The sequence below is a fragment of the Psittacula echo genome, assembly GCF_963264785.1.
Source record: "Psittacula echo genome assembly, chromosome: 6".
In the NCBI taxonomy this organism is placed as follows: Eukaryota; Metazoa; Chordata; class Aves; order Psittaciformes; family Psittacidae; genus Psittacula; species Psittacula echo.
Window position 1 is genome coordinate 31927918 of NC_137743.1, and position 14998 is coordinate 31942915.

A 14998-nucleotide genomic window follows, 5' to 3' on the forward strand; every position below is an offset into this window, starting at 1 on the left:
GACTCCTATGTAACAGTTAATACCTTTCATGGTTCTCACATTCTTGACCTTTATCTAATTTCTGGCAAGGTTCCCTGAGGTTTAAGAGTTTTGCACAGCTTTTGAAGTGTGAGAGAGTTAGCCCGCACAAACCACAGCCATAGAAAAACAGTTCTGTGCAGTCTAAAATTCCAGAAAGTGTTTTCCAAGCTTACTATAATTTCTAACTGCTTTTAATAATTCCTAACTAAACTCACATGAACTTGCCATTGAACTGTAATAAAATGAGTGCCATCATCATTGTGAAATAAGAACATATTCAGAAAAATCATGTATTTTGTTTGTTACCATATTCAGGTTCAATTTGTGCTGAAATTAGCTATGATTTGCAAATAACAGTCAGGTTAAGATTCATCCTTTTTCCTTACTTCCGAATAGCTAGAATGGCAAGAGGTAATTAATTTTTCTTAATAATTGCTTCTGTAGAAAAAATCTCTGAAAAGACAGTTAAGCCAAGTTTCTCGAACATTGTAAGATAATACTTGGATCACACACAGAAAAACCTTGAAATGTCCAGTGCAGTAAAACTTGGGACTCCATTTCATGGTGCCCATAAAATCTGCTCCTAAGCCTCCAAAAAAAAAAAAAAAAAAAGCGCCTTAAAACAACTCAGAAAATGTCTGATTCAAATTACAAGAACTTCTCAGTGATTGAAGCGACAGTAGAGATAGGGTCACTGTCAGCTCAGGTTTGTTTTCAGGAAGTTCACTCCTGTACTCCTATGCACAATTGAATAATGAATTAAAGCATTTTAAAACACATTTAGACAGGTTTTCCAAAATGCAAGCTGTACATCATGAATTTATTTTTCTAATGACAGCAGAATATAATGATGTGCCTGATGTCACCAGATGGTGCTCTTCCACCATTTGTCAAAGTGCCTTTGCAAGATTTGATTCTTAAAAAGATAGGTTTTTCTAACGGCAGTTCTGGATTATGTCAGAGTCTACCGCTTAGAAGTAGTCTGAAGATGGAGGGAGTAGAGTGAACAGTAGCAAAGTTTGCTCTTCATTTAGGGTCAAGTTGCAGTCAGGCTAAAATTCCTGAAAAACGATGTTCTGTGAAACTGTTTCATTTCAAACCACATATACATGTTTAAATTACTCAAGTTAAACTTGATGTCTACCCAGAATATACAGCTAATTTTTTTTTCTGCAGGCAAGCTGCATGGTAAAGCAGCTTATGTGTGGTCCTGGATATCTTAAAGGTTTGTTATAGTGCCATAATGAGACACTAGTATAGGAAGAAGATGGAGGATTTATAAAAGTTAATATTTTTCATCCAAACCTTTTCATCACAAAAGGCTGCAGATCATTCTAAATTTAAATTGTTGATGCAGTAACTGTAATTCACAGAAATGGTGAAGTCCTGTTTACTGGAATAAAACAGAAATCAAGCAAGTGGAAATGTCTTTGTTCCGTACTTCACATGCCTTTCCACTCAGCCTTCAGCCTCTTTTCCTTTTTTGCTTAGCTGTCTTCAAGGTTACACTTCAAGTGTTCATCTTGTATCTCTGCCTTTCTGTTCTTTCTACCTCTGTATCACTGATAGTTTCTCTTGCTCATCTTACTACTTCTGGGCCTTTTAAATTCTCTTTCACAAAAACTGACGTGAAAGAGAAAGCCAAAGAAACTCCTTCACTTGAGATTTTCTTTCTCTTGGGAGTGAGGTATACCTGTGAGAAGTCTGTTACTGTTTTAGATTATCTGACTCTGCCACAGAACTTAACTGTTCATTCTTAACAACTATTTTAAGTGGAACATGTGCCATACTATTATGACACAAAGAAGGTAAAGTCTAAATCCATATATTTTGCCTAAAAAAGGCACAGAGAAAATATATGCCTCTCTGCCCCTTTTTAAGGATTTGTTCCAAGACAGCCAGCAATCCAACAACCTCTATACTTTTAATCTTTGAACACCAAATAAATTTTAAAGTGTGATTCTGTTGGGAAAAGTTTTACCTTTTAAAAGTATATTTTAAATTCCTGAGCTTTTTGTTTTCCAACAATTCCAAATCAGATTTGCCCAGTCTAAATATAAAATCAAAATTAAAAAAATTCTCCCCAGTGCTACATCACAATCACAGCTGAAATCTCAAATTTAATATCCTGGCCCAAATTGAGGGCAGTGTGATGCACTTAAAGTGCAACTGTTCTCATTTTCTTTTTATCTTTTTAATTGTTCCATGGATGATATGTCACAAAAACCACTTAATTCTCCCATAGATTATTTTTTCTTGACTGTGACAGCTACAGATGACCCAAGACTTTCAGAAGAGGTGATGTGTAATGGCACTGTCCCAAACAGACTTTGCTATAAGTCATTACTCTGTGTCAAGGTGTACTGCACCTCTCCTTAACTGGACTTTGCAACGTGTACCCATGTAGAAACTGAGAAACTCCTCAGCAGCCTGATTTTCAAATTGGGCACAGTAGGCACTCTCTGAAAATCATGCTCCTCGTAAAGTTTCTTAAAAATTGAAGTACCCAAAATGACTAGTTACTTGCATATTCTGACCCCGGTCTTTGAGGGATGCGACCAAAACAGAAAGAAGTCTGGTAAAAACTTTAGTATTAATCAGATACTTAGTTATAACATTCTCTTATTCTTCAGGCAGACTGCTATGAAAGAGCTTGCACAGATGAAACTGTAGAGAGGACCAGCCACCAATTTTGTCAACTTCTGTCATATAGACCATGATGTGTTTGTTGGGTTGTTTGGTTTTTCTTTTTACCAGAACATCAGCATTTTCACTATTGGACTGTATTATCCTCTAGAAATTCCACAGGCCATAAAATTTTCCCTTTTCCTCCTGCTTAAAAAGGAACTATCTCTTGGCCATTTGCTAACTACATCACCAGGAAGGTGACCATGAACAGGAGCTGCTTCTGTTTTCTCATCCATTACTCCCTCCTGTGTTATTTGTGCTTGCCTTGTGCATGGCTGGGATAAACTAACAGCTTGGTGAGTGAGCCAAAAATATCCACTGCCAATCTTAATAAAAAAATACTAAAAATTACACAAACAAAATTTTCAAGAAACATGTCATCCTGTCTCCCTGAATTTTTTAAACTACTAAATGCTGTGAATAGGAATCATTCAGAGGTGAGACTGAATAGGATCTTTGTGGGACTCTATCTTCTAGATGTCATCAATGGATGTGATAGTGGGCATGTTTAAAAAATCACTATTTAATGTTAGATGTTATTGCTGAAATGGCACTACACCTTGCAAAATATATCAGTCTGTTTGATGGGATGCAACATTCTGCTGCAGCCTCTAGCACAATGGCTACTGTAACAGGTCTGTGACTTTTTCATTTCACAGTGCACAGTCTCACTTCCACTGATGATAATTGGGAATTTGCAATTGCCTACTGAATCTACTATCTACTACATCTCAAACAATAGATCAAGAGTAGCTGAATAACTGTAAAGAAAAGGGATATGACCAAGACGACAACTAAAAAAAAAAGAATAAATGTACACAGAGGATGATATGGCTCCCGGCAGTATTGCTAATTCCAGAAATCTAGATGGAAACTTTCATGGCAGAAGTCATTTCATTAGGGATCAGGAAGTGATCTCTGTGCTGGAGTTGCCAGACATTAAAATCGGTTGAAAACAGAGCTTGTCCAGTAGATGAGCCGCAGAAAACAATGCAAAAACTGAAACTGATTGTGGAACTGGGTTCTGTCTCCTACAGTTGGCTTCAGCTTCTCCTGTAACTGGGCATACAACTCAGGAGATGCAGTCATGGCATTACTGAGGTCCATAGTCCAATGCATTCAGTGGAATTCTTTCCATTTACTCCCAAGATCTATCCATGACACTTCATTTTATGGTATACATAAAAGAACATTTAGCCCTAACAAAAAGATGCTATACAAAGGACCATTGCACAGGGAGCTATACTTACTTTATCTATCATGCAGAATTTATGGAAATAAATTCTTTTAGACCTTCTCAGCATGGAAACACTGGAAAATTACTAAAGTCTGTCTATTTATTTATCTAACTGTGCCTGCACAAAAAAGAGTGAAGCCCTTGCTGTTGCTGTTTTAACCGCATCTCTTGTCTTAATTCTTGTTAAAAGAAAAACCAAGTATGTGCTAAAAGATACACTGAAACCTATTTTCAGTTGTGACCAACTCTGATGCTGTCAGAAGTCCAGGCTGAACAGCTAAATAAATCATGTGGTTATCATAAAAGGGAGGAAGCTTTTTAGCTCAGCCTCATGGGGTCAAGATTAATGAAATTCAAAAATCAAGACAGGATTGTTCAAAGCAGCTGTACCAAGAACCAGAGGTTGCTTACCTTCACAGATCAAAACAGAGCAGGGAAAGGAAAAGCTGAACCTGCTAGAGATTTGCAAGCACAAAATCTAAAGATCTGAAGGAAGGGAGGATTTTCTTTTTTAGATGGTACCCCTCTTGGGACTATTTTTAAACCTAATTGGTATTTAGAAGATTGATTATCTGAATGTCATAGGGGACAATGGCTCTGTCTGGATAACAGGGTGAATTTGCATAACAATTAGGTATTGGGAAGCAATGATTTGAGGTTCAAGTCATCAAATATGAGTTGCAATGACAACAGATACTTTTTTTTTTTATTATTATTTTCCTAACTTTCCTTTTCATTTCCTAACCATGTACCAGGTGAAGGAACATTCAAGTCTTCACTGTAAAGGAGAAAAATGTTTCCACTCCTTGTGGTCGCATAGACAGAAAGCAAATTAAAAGAACCTATTATATTTCTGCAAGTATATAATTTCAAACCTTGTCTAATACTCAGTTACTACTTAAGCCCCTAGTTTATACTACCCTTGGCTTTTTATTTACCCTTTGTATTTAGTGTGTTGCTTTGAAAAAAAGTCTTATGACCATATGATGGCTCAGGAAGCGTTTTTCTAAGTTGATGTTTCTTTTCAGTAGTTATCTTATAACCTGTGGTGGCCACTGCGTCTGAAGGTCACATACATCCCTTCCTAACACTCTTCTCTTTCAACCCTTCTTCTCGTCCCTGTTTTTCATTTCCTTGTTTGTTTGAGCCTTCCTCTGCATGACAATCAAATTACAGCTGTACAGTTCTTTGTGAGAAGGCAGACAAAGAGCAGAAAGCAGTATTGCTCTGGTGAGCATGTTAGCCTGTGGGGCAGCATAACAGTTTTCTGCAACTCTAATTAAGATGTGGCCTGTCGTTACACCAGTACACAGCCTGGGCCAGCCTGGCATATTTTTGCTTTTATTATTATTGTTTTGATTACTCTGTCAGGGCAGCAGTTGGTGTGGACTGGCTTGGGTATGCTCCGCTGCCCTTCAATGGATGGAAACAATGCTCTTGTGTGGCTTGTTTCTTCACCTCTCAGAGATGTTTCCAGCCACAGCCTTACACAGTTTATTTTTTATAATGCTCTGTGCACGGCCAGGAGCCTAGAAATGGAACACATGGGGCAGGTGTGAAAAGAGACCTCTGTCAGGTATTTCCGAAGCTGGCATTGACAAGAAAGTTTACCCTGCTGCCGAGCTGTGGATGAGTTCACTACCAGACTGTGCTCACCCAATAAATCCTTGTGCATTGGTGCAATTTTACAGGTGTTAGTGACCAAATGGTGTTCGGGCACAGACACCCCTTCCTAACACTGGCACTACCAATGAACACCCATCATGCTGTAGTGCTTGCTAGTGTTGGTGAACATGCAATGGGAGGCCAGGCTCCAGCATAACCGGTCCCTGAAGGCAAACAGGTGCTCACCTTCCCAACAGCGCTACCCTTATACATGGGCCCCAAAACACACTTGCTGCCCCAAGGCTGAGGTAGAACCATGTTAGGCAGGCACAAAGGGTCCTGGGCATGGGAGCTGTGTGCAGGAGAGAGACACGTAGCTAAATCCCCCTCAGCTGTCAGGTGACCAAACGAAACCCAGTGGCTATGGAGGCGGGTAAGCATCCTGTGGGTCACGAGGGGCCGATCTCTCAGGTCATAGAGCACTCAGTAGCTTCTTCTCCATGCCAGTGAAAGGCCTCAGGTCCCCTTGCAAAAGATAAAAGGAGAAGGGCGGGCGACCACCAGCAGAACAGAAGCAAGCGCCCGGGACCAGCGGGTGCCAGCAGGGCGGGAAGAGGCCGTGCGCGGCCCAGGCGCAGCCGTGGGCACACGGGTATTCCGTGAAGCGCGCAGGGGCGCCTCCCGCGGGCACAGGCGGGCGAGGGCGGGACAGCTCTCCGGCGGTTACGCTCCATGCAGTCAGTCACATGAGCCGCCGGGGAGCCGCGCAGCCCCCGCCCTCCTTCCCCCACACCCCTTTGGCCGTGAATGGCACGGCCCGGATGCGCTTGTACGCAGGGAGGGTGCGGGCGAACCATTGAGCGGGGGCGGGGGAACCCGGCAGCCGCCGGCTGGGAACACCTCTTCGCCCGGGCGTTGCGGCGGCGGCAGGGGGGAAGCGGACGTGACAGGCTGAGCGGCTGGGCGCAGGCTGCCGGAGGTGGAGGACGATGGTCGTCCCCAGGGGACAGGAGTACCAGGCTCCCCAGGAGGTACCGTGTCGGCATTTCCCCCAGCCTCCCTCCCCCCAGCGTTAGGCTGAGCAGCGTTGGCGAGGCGCGGCCGCCCGCTGCTTCTCCGGCCTCGCTGCACTGGCTTCCCCAGACTCCCTGCCTGCTCCTTCCCCTGTTCGCCTTCCCGCGGGCTGGGGCTGTGCCGGGAACCTGTGGGTCATGGCTATTGAGCGGGCTCGGCCCTGCGCGCGTGCGGCCCCCAGCCCCGTGAGGGCGGTCCTTCGGGGCGTGGGGAGCCGGGCTCCTGTGCGCCCTGTGCCCGGGGGCGGCCTGTGGGGCTGCTGGCAGCGCCTGTGTTGGTCACCTCCTGCGCACCATGGCGTTTCCTTGTCCCCTCTTCTTGCGAGGTTTTACATATTTCCGAGGGAGGGAGGGAGACGAGAAGAAGAGGAGGAGGCTGTCGAAAAGACTTTGGGGAAGAGGATGGTGGGGGGTGGGGGTGTGTGTGTCTCTCTGGCTGTGTCTGTGTGTGTGTGACTGTGTGCGCATCCTTGCAGCCTCAGAGGGGAGACCTGAAGCCCTGTTAGATGTCTCTTGGCTGGATCTGAGGTGTTTGTGGGCTCTGCGTCTCTAGTAAATCATATATATTCTTGGAGCTGTAGGGTTTCATCCTGTAACGTGGGGACAAAAGTGCTTTTACGGGCTTGCTGCGCTGATAAGGCTTTGGAGCACTGAAACTATCCAGGCTACTCATCAGAGTTTACTTTTTTGTTACTGCTGCACTTTGCTTAAAATTGCATTACCCAAAAAGTGGAATTCCACATGAATTTCTCATGTTTTTATAAAAAAGTTATAGAAGTGTTAAATTAAGGTGTATGGTTTTGTGAGCCCTGAAATTGGAACAAGTGTGCAAAAAGGAGAATAGATAACTGTCTTGTAACAATAGTAGCAGTCTGTCTAGCTAGAGGCAAGCAGTAGACCAAGAGTTTGAACGGCAAAAGCAGATTAAAGTATTTAACTGGGTGAAAAAAAGTGTTGTTAAATCCATGTAGAAATGCATTGCCTATTTCTTTAACATTTTTCAAATTAACAACCCAGTTGCTAATGGAAGTCAGGTTTTTCCCTGATGTATGGTTTGTACTAAGATAAACTTTGGAAAATATTAATGGAAAGAATGAAAGAGAAACAAAGAATTAGTGTTCTGTTGTTCGTTTGTCAGGTTGAAACGAGAGAAGATGAGGAGCAAAACATCAAGTTGACTGAAATTTTGGAACTGTTGGTGGCCGCTGGGTATTTTCGAGCCAGAATCAAAGGGTTATCACCCTTTGACAAGGTGAGACCAGTGCAATGTTTCTTTCAATTTTCTAAGTGTATGAGGATTAGACATTTTTTGCTGGGTAGTTTAGCAGTTCTAGGTGACTTTAAAGAAGAAGACGCTTGCAACATAAGAGGCTTTCCTATGTAAATAATTCTGTAAATGACCTAGTTTCAGACAGATAGGAACTCCTCAGTCTGAAAAACAATTTTGTGTAACAAGGCCTGTTTTAAAGGAGACAACTGGATGCAACTAATTGCTGGTGTGGTTTTTTTGTGGGTGTTACAGCCTAAGTTATAGTCATATATGGGGAGTTTTGCCCCTCTCTCAGCTCCAGTTATAATAGCTAGAAAGACTTGATAATTGGAGATAGAATGGTAATTTTAAAAAGAAATATTGTAAGAAATGAGGAAATACTTGTCTTGAGAGGTCTGTTTAAGAATGGAGCAGTTAGCCTAGTGAGACTATTTTTGGGCTGTTTTTACATATCTTTAGAATGTTATGTACGTTAACCTTTCATTGTCCTAGGAAGGAAGTATGTGATACTTGCAGTGAGCAAAGTTCAGGTTGAAAAGAGACTTCTGAATCATTTGAGTGCTGACTCTGTGAGAAATTCCTGAACCAAGGTTTGAAAACACGGAATTACAGCAGCCCTGAAATAGACTCTCCTGCTTTCTGCTATTTCTTTAATCGTTGCACAGCTGTACTTTTCAATGCAATTTTAGTTTCTTCGAACTTCTTGGCATTACTGACCTTAGCTGGTCAGAAGGCTGTGCATGAACACAAAGTAGTTCCAAGGAGACCACCTTAGGATGTAATATTACTGCATTTATGTGTCGAAATGGTTGTATCAGGTGTATACTTGCCTAAATACAATTGCAAAGTTACCTTTTCTTGACAATGCCCAACCTATACAATAATGAGAATTGCTGTTGAAAATAATCTAGATGCTAGTGTAAAAGGGATACTGGTTAACTGTTGCAGAGGGTAATGAGAAGGGTAATGTGTTACAAAACCTTGTATAAAACACCCTAAGTTGCTGTGTGATGTTGGTAACTTATTCCACGTTTTAATCCCTATTTCTATGATTGCCTTTGCATACATTTAGGTTAACTTGCATATGTTTATGCAGGCTGTCTTTAAATATTTATGTAATTTATGTAAAGTTGATGAAATGGCTTGGGAGTTTAAATATGCCAAGTAGCTCTAGGAATAGCGCCTGAAATAGAAATTTCTGCAGAGCTGGTGGTTTTCATTGCTATGTTGATACTGTGCCTAGCGTTTGGTGTTGCTTATGTTAGCAAGCAAAGAATAATAGTAGCAATGGTTATATATAAAAGTTAAATATATGAATACAGAAATTATGATCCTTGACAAAATTTTTATACAGTCACTTTTTAAAGACCATGTAGTTTAAGATACCGCTGTGTTTTATCTATCGGTTTGGATTTTTTAGTGAGAACTGTGTCAAAACTAACATAAAGGTAAGAGAGGAATTTAGAATGTCACTAACTGCTGTTTTTTATATTTATGTTTCTTCTTGTATATGTGTGTTACATGTAGAAGTTGTCTGCTTTTTGTATATATTTTAGTCTCCATGTAAGAATACTGAGGATGGAGAAAGTACTAAGCTGTAGTTTCTATAATAAATAAAGCCTTTAAGATGTACTTGGGTTTAGTTCTTCAAATTAAAATGGAACTAACTACGCTGTTGGTCCTTTGGTAGGTGGTAGGTGGCATGACGTGGTGCATCACTACATGCAGCTTTGATATTGATGTTGATTTATTGTTTCAGGAAAACTCTACTATTGGTCAAAAAATGTAAGTTGGTTAAATGGTAGGTGTGGCGGGTTTTTTTTCTTTTTCTTCTTGGAAAAGAAGTGGGTGGTGTGGGGGGAAAGTTAGCCGATACTTGCTTGTTTATAAAAAAGATTTTTAGTCCAGGTTTCCTGTTTTTCAAGACCATTTGTTTGTAAAATACTGCACTTGTTTCTGGATTTCTCAGACTGTAGTTCCACAAACTCTAGAACCAGAAAGAAGCTTATTCCAAAAAAGACAGTGCTATTTCCCTCTGTGCTGCATGTTCTTATATCCCTACTAAGCAGTGAAAGTATTTGTGGGGCTGTACTTTGAACTGGATTGGGATCTGATCCAGATTAAAACCTACCAAAAAAAAAATATATAGTTTTAACGTGAACCAGTTCCTGGATCCAGTTCTTTATGCAGCTGTACAGATGCTTGTGCTGGCACAAGGGGATGATGCTGAAGCCAAAACAAAGGGCAGAGGGAGACCATGCTGCTGGAAACTGGAGTACAACATTAGAAGACCTTCCTTGAGGTCTCTGTCTGCAGTTTTGCTGTGTAAATAACTTCTGATTTTCCTTTATGGCTTTGAGTTGTAGTTGTAGGCATCAGCAAACAATTTAAAGTATGACACTTTCTGAAAGAGTTACTGAGGAGGAGTTCCTTCCTCATGGTGACCCAGTGAGACCATTTTGGATTGATTCGTTTCTTATGCATGGAATTTGCTCATAAGATAGCTAATTCCTGTATTAAGGAGGTTGTAAATGTTGTTTATGATGAGAAAAGAAATACATTCTAAACTACATTATTGCTTTACGCATTTCTGTGACAAGAGAGCAATAATTAAAATTTGCAGGAAATAAGATTGGCCTGTCAAGTTACAGTTACATGAAGAGAACTGTTTGATCAATGTAGTTGAAAAAACGTCCTTCTGTGGCTTTTTCTTTAAAGTCATTTAGCATTGGCAAGACTGTAGCACATTATAAATGTCTCTAATGAGACACTTAAATCATCACAGATGACTAAATACATAAAGCATTAAGTGCACAGAATTAAGTACAGACTAGGATTGAAGGTGGTTTTTATAATTGCCAAGTTTTTGTGATTGCCATCTTTATTACCCTTAAGAACAGCAAGGTAGGAAATAGTTAAGTTGTTCTCAAAATGTTCTGTTATTTTTCCAGCTAACTGGATGCAAAACTAGCAAAATAAAAATCAGGCTTCTTCCCCAAACCAGGAACAACGATTTATTTGCAAATCTAAAGAGTTCTGAGTGGAAGTATAGGCTGTTTTGATGTCCTTGAAATGTTTATATTGGTGGTGGCTCAGTGCTTCTGTGATATTCTCAAGATAAGGAAAAGTTAGGTTGTGTTTTCGCAGTATTATTCTGAAGACATTTTGATGGTGTCCTATTATTTAATTGCTGGGTTGGAAATAAACATGGAAACACATTAGGAGAGGATCTTGAATCTATTGCCGTATAAGAATTATGTCAAGGTTTTTACTTCTCTTTAGAAGTATAATTTTTCAGGCTCTTTTCTTAGACTTTGGTCTCTGCCTCATGTCTTGCTCGCCTTTGTTCTTACAGAGTATTAGTTGTACATTGAGCAGTACTGAATATCACTGAAGTCAGTACTGGGCCAGTTAATTTTTTTCGTTCATGGAAAGGTAGTTTTAGTTTTTCCAATCAAGTGCTCATCCTCTGTGCTGGCACCTGCTTTACAAATGTGTTTGACAATATTGGCAACAAAGAAATAGAGAAATAGCTTGCCCTATAAGGGATTCAGTGGAAGCAGTCTGATGGTCTTGTAAATGACTCCCTTGTGTTAGGGTAATCCTTTTGCTTTACCAGCTCTTACTTGAGCTGTTAGAATAAGATGATTGCCAGCAAATTCAGTTTTACTCACTTCAAAACTATGAAGCATGCTGTGTATTTAGCTTTTAGGTGCAATATATATTTAACCTCAAAATTTCAGTAGTAACATCAAGGTATATTTGGGGAGTTATACTAAGCAAATTTTTAAGTACTTCATTTGATTCTGGACTTTCTTTGAGTGCATATCATTTACTTAGTAGAACTGTTCTTAAAACTAGTGTTTTTTCATGTATGCATATATTATAATATGCAAAGGTGTTTGTAGATACATCTAACATGGGTATTTTATCTCACCAGACATGCAGATCTTAAAATTTTGTATGCAATACTATAAATGAAATCACAAGGGATTTAATCGCCTCTTCACAGGCTAACTGTATATATAGTAGAATTAAAATCTATTTTGTAAATGGAAGTTTGATTGCTCTTCACAGCTGTATACAGTGGAAGCCACTAGAGGGAACCTTCTAACTTCTGCGTTTGCAAAAATAATTTGTAAGTTACAAAAGAAAATTGTAGCATACATACATGTGTGTGTTTGTTGTTTTATTGTAGTGCCTTAACTGAAAAAATTGTATCAGTATTGCCAAAAATGAAGTGTCCTCATCGTTTGGAACCACATCAGATCCAGGGACTGGATTTCATTCATATATTTCCTGTTGTACAGGTAATAGTTCTGTGATGTTTCAGTACCTTGCTGAAAAAAGCTAAAAAAATTTTGCATAAAGAGCTTAACAAAGATATGTAGTATTACTTGGCTCTTTATTTAACTTTGGAATGAATAATTACAGAAAAGTAGTTTAAATGGATGTTTTTAAAGAATTGAGTGACATTACGGATGATAGAATTCTTATGTGTTGTTTGATCCACATTTAAGAAAAACACACACCAAACTCTTTCCATTTTTTGAAGTGGAGTCAAGATTCTGCATTTATGGAATGTCTGCCTAAAAACCCTAAAATTTAAGCTTGTTTCAGAATCTGATAATCCATTTTGCCACACTAGAAAACAGAACAAATATCTTGCAGTCTGTATTTAAGCTTATGGAGTAAGTTATGCAGATAGTCATTCAATCAAAAGGATATGACTAAGGCAGAAGCCAGCTGAGGTTGTTTCTTTGAGATTAATTCATCCTTCATTTGTATCACTCTAAAACTGTATGGGTGGAAAAATAAATTGCTCTGACCTCACTTGAAGTACTGTGTACAGTTCTGTGTCCTCAACATACTTGGAGCTGTTGGAGCAAGTCCAGAGGAGGGCCATGAGGGTGATGGTAATGGGACACCACACGAGTGGTGCCCCTCAGGGATCGGTGTTGGGACCAGTCTTGTTCCACATCTTTGTCAGTGACATGGACAGTGGGATTGAGTGCGCCCTCAGCAAGTTTGCCAATGACACCAAGCTGCGTGGTTCAGTTGATACACTGGAGTGAAGGAATGTCATCCAGAGGGACCTTGACACGCTTGTGAGGTGGGCTGATGCCAACCTTATGAAGTTTAACCATGCCTAGTGCAAGGTCCTACATCTGGGTCAGAGCAATCCCAGGCACAGCTACAGGTTGGGCAGAGAAGAGATTCAGAGCAGCCCTGCAGAGAAGGGCTTGGGGGTGTTGGTCGGTGAGAAAATGAACATGCGTTGGCAGTGTGTGTTTGCAGCCCAGAAAGCCAACCGTATCCTGGGCTGCATCAAAAGGAGCATGACCAGGAGGTCGAAGGAGGTAATCCTGGCCTCTGCTCTCATGAGACCTCATTTGGAGTGTTGTGTACAGTTCTGGTGTTCCAACAGTTCCATATCCTTTTTATGTTGAGGAGAAGTTCAGAGGAGGTCCACGAGGATGATCAGGGGGCTGGAACTCCTCCTGTGTGAAGACAGGCTGAGAAAGTTGGGGCTGTTCAGCCTGAAGAAAAGAAGGCTGCATGGAGACCTCATAGCAGCCGCCCAGTATTTGTAGGGAGCCTACAAGAATGCTGGAGAGGGACTGTTCATTAGGGACTGTAGTGATAGGACAAGGGGTAATGAGTTCAAACTTAAACAGGGGAAGTTTAGGTTACCGTAAGGGTAGTGAAGCACTGGAACAGTGCCGGTGAACAGAATTCACGAAGGAAGTGGTGAATTCTCCATTCCCGGCAGTGTTCAAGACCAGGATGGACAGAGTCTTGGGTGACATGGTTTAGTGTGTGGTGTCCCTGCCCATGGCAGGGGGACTGTGGAACGAGATGATCTTAAGGTCTTTTCCAGCCTTAACTGTTCTATGATTCTGTGATGTGATCCTGTTACTGTGTGTCAGTTGAGCACCATGAACTGAACATATGCATGCTCATAGTTCTCCATTTTTTTTAAGGTTTAAGCTAACATGTGATGTGTTCCAGTTACGTGTGGTATCTTGAGAATCCTTGGTATTTCATGATCATTTTTTTGTTTTACTTCATCAGCACACAGAATTTAACTTTGATAAATAGGGAAAATTAAGACTGTTAAGCAAGCTTCTTTTTCATCAAATATCTCCTTACCTCCTGCCTATGAAAGGATTTAGCAAGAGTTTAATATAAATTCCAGTTCATAAGAAGTGGCAAAATTTCGTGTTGTGTATTTCCTGTAACCTTCTAGTTAAGGGGCTTTGGAGGAAACCCACATTCACTGCACTCCCCACATAAAGTTACATGGTATGTGCTACTGTTATACAGCTTTCAAGCTGTGCTGATGCTGCCTAAGGTGGAAAGTTTGTATCTTGTTAATGTGAGTTTTTACTTCTAAACTTGTAATTTCCTACCAAAGAAAAAAAAAAAAAAATCCAGCCCATGTTAATTTCTTGCCCTGGTCACTTGATGGTAATGAATGGTCATATTTATCAGATACAAGATTTCTTTCACAGGAAGAATAATTCTTCTGTGAAAGTGAGAACATGAAATATTCTCTGACATGCTCGATCAAAAATCCTGATTTGGGATATTTGCCTCTGGAAAGGCAAAACATTAAGTGGTATATCTAATCCAAAGTTGGTGAAGAATTCTTGATGAGCTTATTTTTTTTGTATGTAGAGGATTGTTTTTAGAAACTGTGGCTTTCTGATAGGTCCCTGTGAAGTTCTGTCTGCTTCAGATACTGTTAGTTCCTTATTCATCCCCACCCAGAGAGGCTTTCAAGAAAACTTATTGGTGTCACTAGTATACTGTGTTCTGAAAAAGACCAGAGAAGAGCTATAATAGGCTGACCACACTATGGCATGTAGGATTTATGTATTTGATAATGGCATTTTACTCAATTCCTTGTTAAATTTAAAATTTCACTTACTATCTGTAAATCTCAAATCAGTCCCCAAAGAATCTCTTTCATCTACCTAGCGTTGTGTCCCAAAAGCTCTTGCACTGTGCAAGCTAGACTGGTGAACATGACGGGAGAGGAATTTAGATGAATCCTTCCCTACAGGAAGAAATTAGATTGAGCTGGCTCACTGCCATAGG

The 14998-nt window shown here is 40.5% G+C and overlaps 1 protein-coding gene across 5 annotated transcripts in view; it reads left to right on the forward strand.

Moving 5' to 3' along the window:
• Positions 1–6442: 6442 nt before the first annotated feature.
• CCDC93 (CCC complex scaffolding subunit CCDC93) overlaps positions 6443–14998 on the forward strand; it is a 53548-nt gene continuing 44992 nt past the window's right edge. For 4 of the 5 annotated variants that reach the window (XR_013957200.1, XM_080620952.1, XM_080620953.1 and 1 more), the window contains exons 1-4: positions 6443–6582; positions 7763–7876; positions 9585–9679; positions 12093–12204. Coding sequence is in view for 4 of the 5 variants with exons in the window: in XM_080620952.1 (XP_080477078.1) it covers positions 6541–6582; positions 7763–7876; positions 9585–9679; positions 12093–12204 (363 nt within the window). In the remaining variant the exon portion in view is untranslated. Of the gene's footprint in view, positions 6583–7762; positions 7877–9584; positions 9680–12092; positions 12205–14998 lie in introns of those variants that run through there. The other variant, XM_080620955.1, reaches the window with a different exon arrangement.